Source organism: Microtus oregoni, unplaced genomic scaffold, assembly GCF_018167655.1.
Source record: "Microtus oregoni isolate MIOR12 unplaced genomic scaffold, Mior012 000005F_ref0000423, whole genome shotgun sequence".
NCBI classification, from domain to species: domain Eukaryota; kingdom Metazoa; phylum Chordata; class Mammalia; order Rodentia; family Cricetidae; genus Microtus; species Microtus oregoni.
Genome location: NW_024543064.1, coordinates 32,680,205 through 32,693,313, shown reverse-complemented (window position 1 = coordinate 32,693,313; position 13,109 = coordinate 32,680,205). Strand labels below are relative to the sequence as shown.

Genomic DNA, 13,109 nt, shown 5'->3' with positions numbered 1-13,109 from the left:
TGTGTGCAGCACCTGCAGGACAGCCAGATGACAGGGCTGCACAGCCTTTTTGGGAGAGTCTCGTCCATGAACACAGGGAATAGGTCCCTCCTGCCAAAAGACTGCAATGGGCTGCAAGGCTGTGCAGAAGACCAGCAGAAGCAAAGGCTGGAGATAATCAGTATAATTCAGATGGACTTCTGCTAACCGTTGTTTGACTAATCTAAGACATTCACGGCCTTCAGGTGTCAGTAGCCCAGGAGACGTGGGGTTTGAGTCACCTCTAAAGATTTCAAATAAGGGTTTTCACTCTCCTGTTGTTAATTCCATTGATGGTCTAATCCAATTAATGTCCCTCCAAAGCTGTTGAAAGTCATTAAGAGTGCGGAGCTGATCTATTCTAAGAGTGGTTTTTCTGTGGTCGAACTCCAGGAAGGAAACATAGTCTGCATTTTCTCAAGGGCAACGACTAAACCAGACCATTGCAATCCCTCATAAAGTGTTTGCAACCCTGCATGCAAATAACATTTCTTTGAGGCTGCAATAAGAATATCATCCATATAATGAATATAGTTGGGGATGTTGCTCCCTTGGGGGCTGCAAAGCTCTGAAAACATAACTGGCACAAAGTTAGATTATTAGCCATGCCCTGGGGCAAAACAACCCATTGGTACCTTTGGTGCAGCTTTCTGAAATTAATAGAAGGAATGCTGAAAGCGAATTTGGGTGAGTCCTCAGAATGCAAAGGAATAGTTAAAAAAAGGCAGTCCTTGAGGGCAATCACCACCATATGGTAATTCTTAGGGATAGTCACAGGTCTTGGCAATCCTGGCTGTAATGATCCCATAATTTCCATACATTTGTTAACCTGCCTGAGGTCCTGCAATAGTCGCCAACTGCCAGATTTCTTTTTGATAACAAATATGAGGGTATTCCAAGGGGAAGGGGATGGGACTATATGCCCAGCAGCTAACTGTTCTTGCACAAGCTGCTGAGCAGCCAGTAACTTTTCTTCTGATAGGGGCCACTGTTCCACCCATACTGGCCTAGTTTCTCTCCGTTTGATGTGAATTGCAACTTGTGGCTAAACAGTGGCCCTCAGAATAAATTTTCCAACCTTGTTCTGTCCCTGCCACGCCCCACAGTCAACCCTTCCTCAGTAACAGCCTGTGGATCCCCCTGAGGATCTCCGTTTAGCCCCCAACTGGGGCTAAAGCCCTGGTCTGCTAATGTATGCTGCACAGGTTCAGCAGTCAGAACTGCCCCCATAGCTTGCAAAGTATCTCTTTCCTACAAATTGAGAGGAAGGTGTTCCAGGACAAATGGTCTAAAAATGCCCTTATGACCTTCATCATCCTTCCAATGTAAACATTGGGTACTGTGCTCTGGAGAACTGGCCATTCCTAACCCCTGTAATGTTATAGAGGCCAGGCCACGGGCCAATGTTTTTTAGCAATCACAGAAGAATCAGCCCAAGTATCTGGAAGACCTTTGAACTTTTCCCCATTAATTGTTAATATAAGTGTGGGGCGGTTCTCTAAACTAGAAACCCAAAAAGTTCCAGGGAGTCCTGTGGAGCCAGACCCCTTATTCCCTTGTTCTTGTTTTAAAAATGGATCAGTGGAGCAAAACATGGGCAAAAGCACAAGTTGAGCTATTCTCGCTCCTTAAGGGATGACAAAGACTCCCACCCTGGCTCCAAACATAATTTTAATTTTTCCAGTATAATTATAGTTTATAATTCTTGGTAAAATTTTAATCCCTTTAAGTGCTGAACTACTTTTTCCCAGGACTACTCCTATTGACCCCTCTGGGATAGGTCCATATACTCCAGTCCCCAAGATCTGTACACCCATCTGTGGGGTCAATACTGCCTGGGCGGTACAGAGATCCAGTCCTGCACTTCCTGGGGTGGGGCCTGGGGCAGACCCCTCCCCCTGTTTCCTGACAATAGAGAGGAGAGGAGGGTGCCTCACCCAGATTAGGGAGTGGCAGGGAAGTTTGATCTAAAGAGCTCCCAAGCTGGGACCCTAGAAGTGAGGAGCCTTGGAAGAATAATTATCTTAGAAAAAGCTGGAGATAGATATGGGGCAGGAGTTGAAAGTGTCAGTTGGGAAGCTGGGGTCACAGTGTGCAGAGCTGTGGAAAAGAGATCACCGCACGGTCTGGGCATAGGAAGGAAGTGAGCACAGCTGGCACACAGTGTATGTAGAGAGGGAAGGGGCAGGCTGATACAGGAAGAGAACATGGCAAAGGGCCGTTCCCGGGACTCCATCCCAAGACCCTCCAGGCCCTGCATACAGACTTCTGCTCTGCAGACAGTTTCACTATGTTCCTGCTAAAACAAAGCAAAGCAAAACAAAAATTCTCGAGACAGGCTGAGCATGGTGGTGCATGCTTTTAACTCCAACACTTAGGATGCAGAAACAGGTGGGTCTCTGTGAGTTCGAGGCCAGCCTCCACTCACAATGAGTTCTAGGGCCGCCTGGGTCACTAGAGAGCTCCTGTCTCAAAATAAAATTAGATATGCAATCCCCCCCCCAACAAAACAACAACAAAAACTTCACGAGACCAAGAAACAGCGGAGTGACCCATTGTAGATGCTAGCCCCAAAGGGCTTAAGACAAGTGGCCACGCCCCCTTACTAGAGTGACACCAAGTAGCGGTTGCGAGGGGCCAGAGGGGGCAGAGAGGAAAAACCTATGTGAGCTCTAAAGCCATAGTACTTCTTATGAAAATTAAGGCAGGTCTTTAATGTAAGGCCTTGAACCCACACTGTCTGTAGGCAAGAGGGGAGGGACATTACTCCCAATTGGGAAAGGCTTTGGTTGTCTGCATGGAGAAGTAACCATCGCATCTGGATAAGTCGGGGCTGCAAGCAGGATGCCTGCCACTCCGTGTCTTATCTCATATTCGAGAAGGTAAAGCAGGCCTGCAGCCTGTAACTTATTAACCCTCCCTACTCCTGCTCTCCTCCCTTCCAGCCTCCTTTGTCAGGAAATTGAGGACTTCTCGGATCCTTCCTTCTTCCTTCCTTCCTTCCTTCCTTCCTTCCTTCCTTCATTGAGACAGGGTTTCTCTGTAGCTTTGGAGCCTGTCCTAGAGCAAGCTCTTGTAGACCAGGCTGGCCTCAAACTCACAGAGCTCTGCCTGCCTCTGCCTCCCGAGTGCTGGGATTAAAGGAGTGCACTACCACCATCTGACTGAACTTTTTATCATCCGCTTTGCAGCTCCTCTGGGCAGCCCTCTCTCTCTACAGTTGTGCCCTCTTGGTCCTGGATCCTGGCACACCCATTCCCCAGTATCAGTAACACAGGCAATCCTTTCTCCCTGAGTTACCTGTTGATCCTGTCCAGCTTCGGGTGTTTCGCTGGTTACAGAAGGCCCAGAGAACCCCAGAGGTTGTCTTCCACCCTGGGAGACCATCCAAGTAGATAGAGGAGGCAGCCTAGGCAGGAGTAAGCCCAAGATGATCCTGACAAACACTGACACCAAGCTTGTCCTAGGCTGTTCTGGCCAGTGTAGAGGTGATCCCCTGAGCTGTATCTTGAAGGACAATGGGGAACCAGTCCTCACGAGAAAGGCAAAGGAAAGCAAAGAGGAGAGCTAAGGGCCTGGCAGCTGGGGTCAAAGGAACCACGAGACCCAGATGAAGGTTTGGACCCCCTTTGCAACACACACACACACACACACACACACACACACACACTAACACTTTGCAGGGAAGTTTGAAACATGCCTGGTCTCTCAGGCTCTCTCTGGGAAGACTGCTCATCGCTCCCTCCCCTGATGGTCCCATCTCGCTCACTGCCTTTGCAGGCCTGTAAAACTCCCAGCTTCAACTTTGGACTTTGTACCGGCACCAGAAATCCATTTGTTTATCAGGGCTGGTAGCAGTGCCTGCTGAGGTCTGTCCCTTCAGGGACAACCTGGACCCCTTCTGCATTCCAGTTGCATTAATCCATAATATTTGGGGAGGGAGCAAATCTGCTTCCCCCTCAATACTTGGCGAGGTGTTAAGATGAGTCCTCCCTGCTGAGGGCGCTGCAAATCCCGGTTGCTGCCCCGCCTTCCCTCCACCTGCACTTCCGCCCCGCCCACCCGCTGCGGTTCCAGGTAAGTCAAGCTCCCGCTCTGGCCCGCCCACCTGTCCAGGTTCAGCAGTTCCAGCCGGAAGCCTTCTCCACGGACTGTGCACAGTGTCTGAAGGTGGGAACGGAGAGGAGGAAGACAGTGGGGGTGTGGGAGCGGGTACTCTGGTCTATTCTGATCCTCAAGGGCTCCTGTGTGCAGCAGAGAAACTAGATCCAGTTGCGGGTGTGTACGTATGTCTGTGCAGATCCGGAGGGGTGTGTATTATTGTGTTGTGAGTTGAGAAGTGACAGTTGGAGGGGGATGGGCAGGCAAGTACAGGCTGTGAGTCCAGAGGCGTTTTGGAAAGGGACTTTGTGTTTATCTTTGGAAACAATTTACAGAGCAAGGCAGGGGAGGAAGGGGACAAGTGTCGAAAAGCCCAATTGAACTCACTGCCAGGCGTAACAAATTCTTGTTTGAGTACTGAGTGCCTAGCGAGAAGTCCACAGAAGGCCACCAGAGGTTGCTTGCGAATGAATGAATGAACTAGGTAGGTCTTCTTGCTGAGGCTTGCCTCCCTCCACCCCATCACTCTCTCCCCACCGCCTTCCTTCACTTTACAAGTTGTGTGCTGAAGCCAGCTTCTCCCTGCCCCCAACCAGGCACACAGGCCTCTGCCTCAGGGAAGTGTGTGGCTGGTGGTGGCCAGTTCTGACTGGATGCTGATGAGGCAGAGGTCACCTGTGGACCCTGGAGTAACCTCTCCAGCAGAGAGGGCTGATTTGGCACCGAGGGGTGAAAACTCAGAGAGCTGAGGGGTGGATAAGGTAGGTGTGTGTGTGTGTGTGTGTGTGTGTGTATGTGTGTGTGTGTGTGTAGGGTAGGGCTCTGCCAGGAAGGAGAGTGTGGCCTGAGGGCCCCTATGCTGGATTTTGAGTTCCTCAGCCAAGAACGGGACATATTTGGCATATGGGGAGCACTGGAAAGAGTTCCCTAAGACTCAGAGAGTTGGCTCTGGGAAGTGGATTGGGGGTTGTTAGACACCAGCTAGGAGATCTTGGCTGGAGACTGTGGCTATAAAGACAAAGTGTAGGTCGCTTGGACATGGCTCCGTCAGAGGGTAAGAAGAGGGTTAAATTACTGGAGGGGGAAGTGGCACATCATGAATGAGGGCATCCTCTGGGTATCACACAGGACTGTGGCTGAATACACCCCTAAGCTGGGTGCTTTAGTCCCTTGCTTGGCCACTCTGCCTAGGGACACCTCTGATTCCCGCCGCCCACCTGCAGATGCTGCCCAGCCTCAGCTGTCTTGCTCTTCCTTCCCTGGCCATGCCTCAGGGTCACGTGTGTCTCCCTACACGTTGTTGACCTCCTTCAGAGGTGTCCAAGCCTAGTCCTATGCATGTGACCTTCTCCAGCTACTCCCTTGGCTCAGATGCTCCTCCCCCAGGGTTCCCCAGCCCTGAGTGCCACGACCCTCACTGTGATCTTTTCCTACTCAGGTGGTCGTCTCCAATAGTTCCCTAGTATAAGCCTCACTGCGGTGGCACAGTGTGGGCCCCCGTGTGTAGAGGTGAGTAGACAGATGCCCGCTGGAAGGACTGGGATGTACTGTAGGGGAGGCTCCCGACACGGGAGCGGAAAGGTGGGTGCCCTGGCTGTCTGAGGACAACCCTCTGTTCCTGGGGTCTGCTACAGAGCTGGACAGTGCCGCACAATTGCTCCCAGACAGCTTCTGTCCTGTTTCCATCAGCTTGCCAAGGAGCGGGCCAGACTATGCTCTGATGTCAGAGGTCTGAGTTCAAATTCTGGGACCTCAGTTGGATCATTTTCCATTTGGGGGTCTCTGTGCTCTCGTCAGTAAGGCAGGGTAGTGTTTGTACTTATGTAGTGAGATTCTGTGAGCACAGTGCTAGTGCCTAGATCCTAAGTGTTCTTACTAAAGGCATTAGAACTTCCTGGTCAGCCCCTTCCAGAGCTGAACTCCATTCATGGCAGCTTACCTTCTCTTCCATGGACCAGTGATGTGGGCAGTGGTCCTGTCTGTAGCACCCTCTATCTAACTCTGACCCCAACACCTCTGTGCTTTTCAGGACTTGTACCCCAGGGCTGCCTGGAGCCTGGGGTGTCCCTGGAGCCAAAGCTTTTTCTGAAAGAGGCCAAGGCTCACCGATGTCATCAGGCCTCTCCATGACTGAAGCAAACCAAAGTGAGTGGTAGAGAGAGAGAATGGTCAAGGAGGGACTGGGTCCCCTCAGTGTCCCCTGAGAGCCACATCTGGGGACCCCTTGTAACCCTGTCTCTTTCCATGCAGCCGAGTTCTCAGTGTACAACACCACCACGTCGTCAACGACGGCCTCTGGACCAGGCACCGGAGGCCGGGCATGGCCTGTGCTGGTAGGGGTTTTGCTGGGGGCAGTGGTCCTCTCCCTACTCATTGCCCTTGCTGCCAAGTGCCACCTCTGCCGCCAGTACCGGGCCAGCTACCGGCATCGCCCACTGTCCAGACCAGAGGGTGGGAACCGCCCACAGGTGGGTGAAGATGAAGATGATGATGGCTTCATCGAGGACAATTACATTCAGCCTGGGGCTGGCGAGATGGAGACTGCAGGGAGTCGGGACCACTTTTCTCTCTGAGCCCCATCTTTGGACACTCCCCACTTCCCTCCATGCCTGGCACTTTAGAGACAGCGATGCCTCAAACCTCAGGGTCAGAAGTGGCTAGAACTTAAAGCTTGCCCAGGGGCTGTTTTCTGACACCAGTGTCAAAGTGACAATTCTGCTTTTCAGTAACTCCCCGTGGCTTCCTGCTGTCCCAGGATAAACCCTGGCAGGGCACGACTGTGGGGAAGGCCCCCGTGTGCAGACCTCTTGGTTCCCTTTCCTCGCCTCCCTCCTCCCTGCCTTACTGAGTTTTTACCACAGCCGCCCGCTACTTGGGTGGCTTTGTTCTTCATCATGATGGCAGCCCTGATCTAAAAAGTCCCAGGATTTCACACGTGCCCCGGCAGGAGAAGACCGTGCCAAATTTCTTACTGAAAAATTTTTTCTTATCAAAATAAAGTATGTGATTTGGTTATAATATGTTTTTCACAGGAATTAATAAATCTATTTTCATTTTGGATTAACAGAAGAAGTTGTCCCTTTTATATTTTCTCTGATCCTAAACGCATTGCTGGAAGATGCTGCCCAGATCTCCTCTCCTCCAGGGTACCTCCCATGAATATCTCTCTGGTCACAGTTTATTTTATCAAAGTAATCCCCCGTTCCAAGACAGGGTTTCTCTTTGTCGTGCTGGCTGTCACGGTCCATCTGTAGACCTGGCTGGCCTCAAACTCACAGAGATCCATTTGTCTCTGCTTCTCTAGTGCTGGGATTAAAGGTGTGCACCACCACTGCCACCCGATTTAAAATAATTTTTACTGGGCCAGTGAAATGGCTCAGAAGATAAAGGGAGTTGCTGCCAAGGCTGCCAAGGCTGAGTTTGATCCTTGGGATCCACAAAGTGGGAGGGACAGAACTGACTCCCGAATGCTGTCTTCTGACTTTCACACAGGTGTGGTGGCTCACTTGTGTCTAGGCACTAAAGAAATATAAAAAACATAAAAATAATAAATTGACAGTTTCATACACACACGTCATGCATTTTGGTCATAATTACCTGATTTCCCTCTCTCACCACCTTCTACTCTTTCTGACACATTCCCTCCTATTACAACACCTTCCTACTTTCATCTTTAAAAAAATAATCCAATGGCTTTAACTAGGGCTGTTTGTATGTGTATACATGTAGGATTGTTACCCAGATAATGGGTGTCCTCATAGTAACTACACCCCTGCAGAAAAATGGCTCCTAGCTGCTCTCCCGGCCAGCAGTATTTTCATCCCTACACAGTGAGAGCAGCCTGTGAGCCTGAGGCCAGGTCGTGTCTTAGACTGTAATCTCAGTTTAAATACACTTGGCCCTTCAGACTCGGCCAACGCTGGAGGAAAACATTCGGTGAGGATGTCCAGAGAGATCCAGACAGTGAAGCTTTGAGTTTGTCATATGCCGCTATTCTGTGCTGAGTCCACAAAGACGGAATGACGTGAGGACATTTGTCTCGAACCGATGTGGGGCTGAAGAGATGGCTCAGTGGTCAAGACTGCTTACTGCCCTTACAGAGGATCCAGGTTTAGTTCCCAGAACCCACATGGCAGCTCACAACCATGTGTAACTCCAATTCCAGGGGATCCAACACCTGCTTCTGGGATCTTCTAGAATTGAAGGCACACACGGTGGACAGACTCGGGCACACAAAACACCCACACATACAAAATTAAAATTAAGGCCAGTAGTGGTAGCATCTGCCTTTAATCCCAGCATTCGGAAGGCAGAGGCAGATGAATCTCTGAGTTTGGGGCCAGCCTGGTCTACACAGCGAGTTCTAGGACAGCCAGGGCTGCACAGAGAAATCCTGTCTCAAAAACGAAACAAAACGAAAATTAAAAGAATCAGAGGTAGTGTTCCTTGGTCCCCCAGGTCTCTGGCTGGCATTTGAGCACTCCCCCATACCGTATGAAAGGTGGGAGCACTGGCAGGGACATGAGGTGAGCACCACATTTGCAGATGCGATGCTCACGGTTTTTAATCTCCAAGTGCACCGCGCTGCTTGCTGAGGGCGTAGTGCCGAGGGCGTAGCGCCGAGGGCGTAGTGTGGTTCCTGGTTTACAGGACAGACGAGTACAAGAGATTGAAGGCAGAAGTGAAAAAACAAAGTAAAAAAATTAGAAAAGAAGAAGGAAACTATAACAGAGTCAGCTGGTCGATAACATAAAAAGAAAGATAGACAAGAAGAGAAACTAAAGAACCATCGAGATCTGTCAACGGTACGAACGAAATCCATGTTTGCAGCTGGCTTTTGTTTTGCTGCCTTAATGGGAATGTTTAATTTCACGTTTGATGGTGGAGCGGTGGCAAAGCTCCCCTTCACCCCTCTTTCTCCCATCCAAGGGTGTCTCATGGCAACCTGCTGGGCAACAACACCACAGACTGTTCTTCATCTTCCTGTACACTCTCTGTTCTATGTCAGCTCGACAAAACATTCAGAAGATGCTTGGCCTTGCCCCGTCTCGAGCAGCCACCAAGCAGGCCGGTGGATTCCTTGGCCACCCACCTCCTTCTGGAAAGTTTTCTTGAAGGAAAGCAGGATTCTTTATTTCCTGTCCACTTTCTAGACATTCACATCAGACTGCCAAGGCACCTGGCCACATTCTAGCTCTGAGTTATTTCTCAGCTGTTTGGATATGATGGGAATGAGAATGGCAGTTAACTAGTGGGAAGGTGCTTTGGGTCATGGGTGGCTTCTTTAGTAAGTGGACACACTAGTCAAATTTGGGGGATTCTTATGTAATCGCAAAGATCATCTTTCTTCTTTCACTTAAGTATTTCTATGGGACTAGTGATCAAGCCTGTGTATGTGCCGTGCACCATAGAAGCAGACTGCCCATGAACATTAGACAGCTGGGAGAACAAAGCAGTTTGTGTAACAACTTAATAGGATGTCTCTGATGTTTTTTAAAAAGCCAAATATGTCACTTATGTTTGATAAGAAGCCAAATCTTTAGCGGTTTCACTTAGAGAGATATTTGATTTTTTTCATATTTAAATAAAATATTTTCTGTAATCTGAACATAAGGGTAAGCATTGGCCCAGAAGAGCTAAAATAAAATTTTGTCATGTGTTCCTTTAAAAAAAAAAAGAATCAAGCCGGGCGGTGGTTGTGCACGCCTTTAATCCCAGTACTCGGGAGGAAGAGGCAGGCGGATCTCTATGAGTTCGAGGCCAGCCTGGTCTAGAAGAGCTAGTTCCAGGACAGGAACCAAAAGCTACAGAGAAAAAAAAAGGAATCAGAAATACTTCAGAGATGATTTAAAGAACACAGGAGAATATGCATAGGGTACATACAAATATTGTATCCTTTATATAAGATGCATATGGATTTTGGTTTCTGCAAGGGGTTTTGTGGTACAGGGCTCCAGGGGACAGTGGCCTTTGTTGAATGACCATGGAGCGAATGTGGGAAGGTGAGGACGTGAAGGCAAAGGTGGAGGAAATCATCAAGAATCTGAGCGATGGGAAGGCCAGGTGTGGTGCACACCTTTAATCCGAGAATTTGGGAGGCAGAAGAAGATGGATTTCTGACTTTGAGGCCAGCTTGGCCTACACAGGGAGTTCCAGGACAGCCAGGGCTGTGTAGAAAGACCCTGTCTTCAAAAAAAAAAAAAAAAAAAAAAAAAGAAAGGAAGAAGAGAAAGAGAGAGATAAAGAAAAGAAAAAAAAATAGCTGTGAGGCCAACAAGATGGCCCAGAAGGGAGAGCACTTGCTATGTTAGCCTGACAACCTGAGTTTGAGTTTGAATCCTGTAAAGGTCTAACACAGTGGTTCTCAACCTTCCTGATGCTGCAGCCCTTTAAAACAGTTCTTCATGTTGTGGTGACCTAGCCATAAAATTATTTCGTTGCTACCTTATAACTGTAATTTTGCTGCTTATGAATAATCATACTGTAATGCTTGATATGTGACTCCAAGGGGTGGCGACCCACAGGTTGAGAACCATTGTCCAAGGGAAAGCCTGGCTCCAAAGGGCTGCCCTCTGATCTGTGTACACACGCACACACGCAGCGGCACATCTGTAACCAAAAATAAATAAATAAATAAATGGTAATTGGGAGGATGGCTCCTACAGGCTCCTTGAGATGGGCGGAGCTTGAGATGGGAGGAGCTTGAATTAAGCTTCTTCCATTATAAAGAGTAAAAAGAGGCTCATGGAAGGATCCTGGCCTTGCATAGAAGCAAAGGGACAGCTAATCTAATTAGGAGGCAGGAAGCAGGTTGTCCTAGCCTTGAGGGTGGTGGCTGTTCCTGTAATGCTCTGTCATGGGCGTGACATTGAGTGACTCTCCTAGAACTTCCAAAACCTCGAGGACTCTAAATTCCAAGCAATCAGGCAAGACACGGGTCCAGCTTGGTTCAAGACCCCTGATCTAATCAGCAAAGACCTGGGGGATGCAAGAGCCTGGAGTCTGGTAGCATACAGGAGATGGGGAGTGGGGAGGTGTTGTCTGCTTGAGATCATTCCCACACAAGGGGCCGTCCTCACAAGCCAGGTAGCCACCCTGTTTGTATCTGCCCAGTGTCAGCCTTTGAAGGAAAAGTCTTCAGAGACAGAAATGGAGATGGGGGAAGGAAGTGGCTGATGAAGGGAGGGGCTTGTGAAAAGCAAGGATTTCAGATAGCTAACAGTGAGGTGTGTCTGAGGGTCCTTATCAGTTGTGAAACTGTAGTGTCAACACTGGTTAGCAAGAGAGAGAGAGAGAGAGAGAGAGAGAGAGAGAGAGAGAGAGAGAGAGAATATCACACTCCAGCTGAGAACGACTGAGGCTCATCTCTATCTTTTTTCCCTTCTTCAAAATGGTAGAATTAAGAGAGAAAAGCCCTTGCAAGCCTAGTGAGATGGTATAACTAGTAAAGACTTGGCTCATGCAAGCAGGATGCAAACCTGATGACGGTCAGAGTTCCATCCCTGGAACCCAAGTAAAGGTGGAAGGAGAGAATCAACTCCACAAAATTGTCCTCTGACCTCCACACGTGTGCTGTGTACAGGCACATACATGAACAAAGTAATAGCTAATTAGTTAATTAAGCCATTGTGGTTGCAGACTGGGAGGGAGCGGAATAAGAGACAAATGGGTGATAAGACCTAAGGCATGGCACAGACTCCGGTCACAGAAGGGGCAGAGTTGACGGACGTTACTGACTCTGAATCTGGGGAGCTGCCCTGGTTTCTGGCTTGACATCTGGGCACAGTAACAGGAAAGCAGGTTGGGGAATGGCCATTGTAGGTCAGAGGAAGGATTTCCAGGGCGAATACCCAGGACAGGGTTTATCTGGGAGCTGTCCAGCTGGGGGACTTGGGTTTGGAGGTGTCAGCAGTGTGGTCCTAGAGAGAACTAAATGTATGAAACTTCCAGGGAGGGCAACTGAGAGATGCCAAGGGAGGAGTGTCTGGCGGGTACGTGGTAGGGGTTGTCTGAAAAGAGGGGCAGGGCCTGGAGATGGGAGGAGGAGCTAGAGGGGAGAAGTCTGGCTCATGGGGTCTGAGTTACCAGTTGTTCCTGAGTTCAGAGATGGTTTGACTCTTGAAAACTTAGGAAGAACATCCTGAGACCCTGAAGGAGGGCTCCTGTGAAGAGTGGGCCTAAGGGATGGGCACATCCTGGCCACTAAGGGAGGAGCTGCCGCAAACATGGTTTGATCTGCTCCCTGCCCTCAGCTTCCACCGAGGAGAAGCTGACCCGTGTAGCTCTGGACCTGAGTGTGGGACAACGGCTGCCATTTTTACATAGGCTTCAGGCCCGGGCTGGAGTCTCTGAGGACCCAGGAGATGGTAAGTGCTGATTCGAAATTAGCAGCTGTTTTCCTGCCCGCAGCAATCAAGTTCCACAAGCGTGGCTTCCTCTCAGAACCTGCTGTTGGATGCCAGGCCTGGCTGAGCAAGACCCTGAAGTTGCAGAACCTTGGACCCTGTCCTAGAGCCTCATTTGATTCTTTGGGGCAGTCTGTTCCCATGTTCCACATGCTTGGTTCCAGGCACAGGGAGGAAACTTGACCTGGGTCATAGGCTTTGAGGGACAAAGGTGCCGAACCATGGAGGAAGAGAATAATGCCATTAACTCAGCCTGCTCTCACCTGGCCTCTTCTGGCCTCAGGTCCTGCCCCCAGCTTGCCACTGCCCACTCCTCACCAGTGGTTACTACTCGCTGTGCCCCAGAGCCTCCTAGTCAGACCTGAGTTTGGAGGAGAACCTAGTGTCTTGGCTGCCTTCAAAGGCACAGCCATGTTTCTTACGCTGTGCAAAGAGCAGACGTGGTGGTGGTGGGGGGGGGAGGGCGGGGGAGTCCGGAAAGCTACAGGCACGAAGTTTAAGAAACTCCTGGCTGCAGAGAGCTCATTCAGTAGAGCTCGCTGCACAAATACGAGGATCTCAGAAAACATAAAAAGCCGGGTATGG

The 13,109-nt window shown here is 49.7% G+C and overlaps 1 protein-coding gene and 1 pseudogene across 5 annotated transcripts; both read left to right on the top strand.

Moving 5' to 3' along the window:
* The first annotated feature begins 3,883 nt into the window (after positions 1 to 3,883).
* CUNH1orf210 (chromosome unknown C1orf210 homolog) lies at positions 3,884 to 7,314 on the top strand. Of its 5 annotated transcripts, none has more exons than XM_041652602.1 (4): positions 3,884 to 4,095; positions 5,558 to 5,700; positions 6,149 to 6,264; positions 6,370 to 7,314. In XM_041652602.1, exons 3-4 carry the CDS (start codon positions 6,228 to 6,230, stop codon positions 6,690 to 6,692), a joined length of 360 nt encoding a protein of 119 aa, XP_041508536.1. In that variant the 5' UTR covers positions 3,884 to 4,095; positions 5,558 to 5,700; positions 6,149 to 6,227; the 3' UTR covers positions 6,693 to 7,314. The 5 variants fall into 5 exon arrangements, with proteins under 5 accessions (XP_041508536.1, XP_041508533.1, XP_041508532.1 ...); XM_041652599.1 differs by having other exon boundaries at positions 3,886 to 4,095; positions 5,558 to 5,628; positions 6,370 to 7,313; XM_041652598.1 differs by lacking the exon at positions 3,884 to 4,095 and adding an exon at positions 4,105 to 4,188 and having other exon boundaries at positions 5,558 to 5,628; positions 6,370 to 7,313.
* Positions 7,315 to 8,138: 824 nt separating this feature from the next.
* LOC121447837 lies at positions 8,139 to 9,234 on the top strand (annotated as a pseudogene).
* Positions 9,235 to 13,109: the final 3,875 nt, after the last annotated feature.

Coding starts and splice junctions, on each gene's coding strand:
- CUNH1orf210 (XM_041652602.1), top strand. CDS start 6,228: ATGTCATCAGGCCTCTCCATGACTGAAGCAAACCAAA. Junction 6,265..6,369: donor CATGACTGAAGCAAACCAAA/GTGAGTGGTAGA, acceptor CTTTCCATGCAG/CCGAGTTCTCAGTGTACAAC.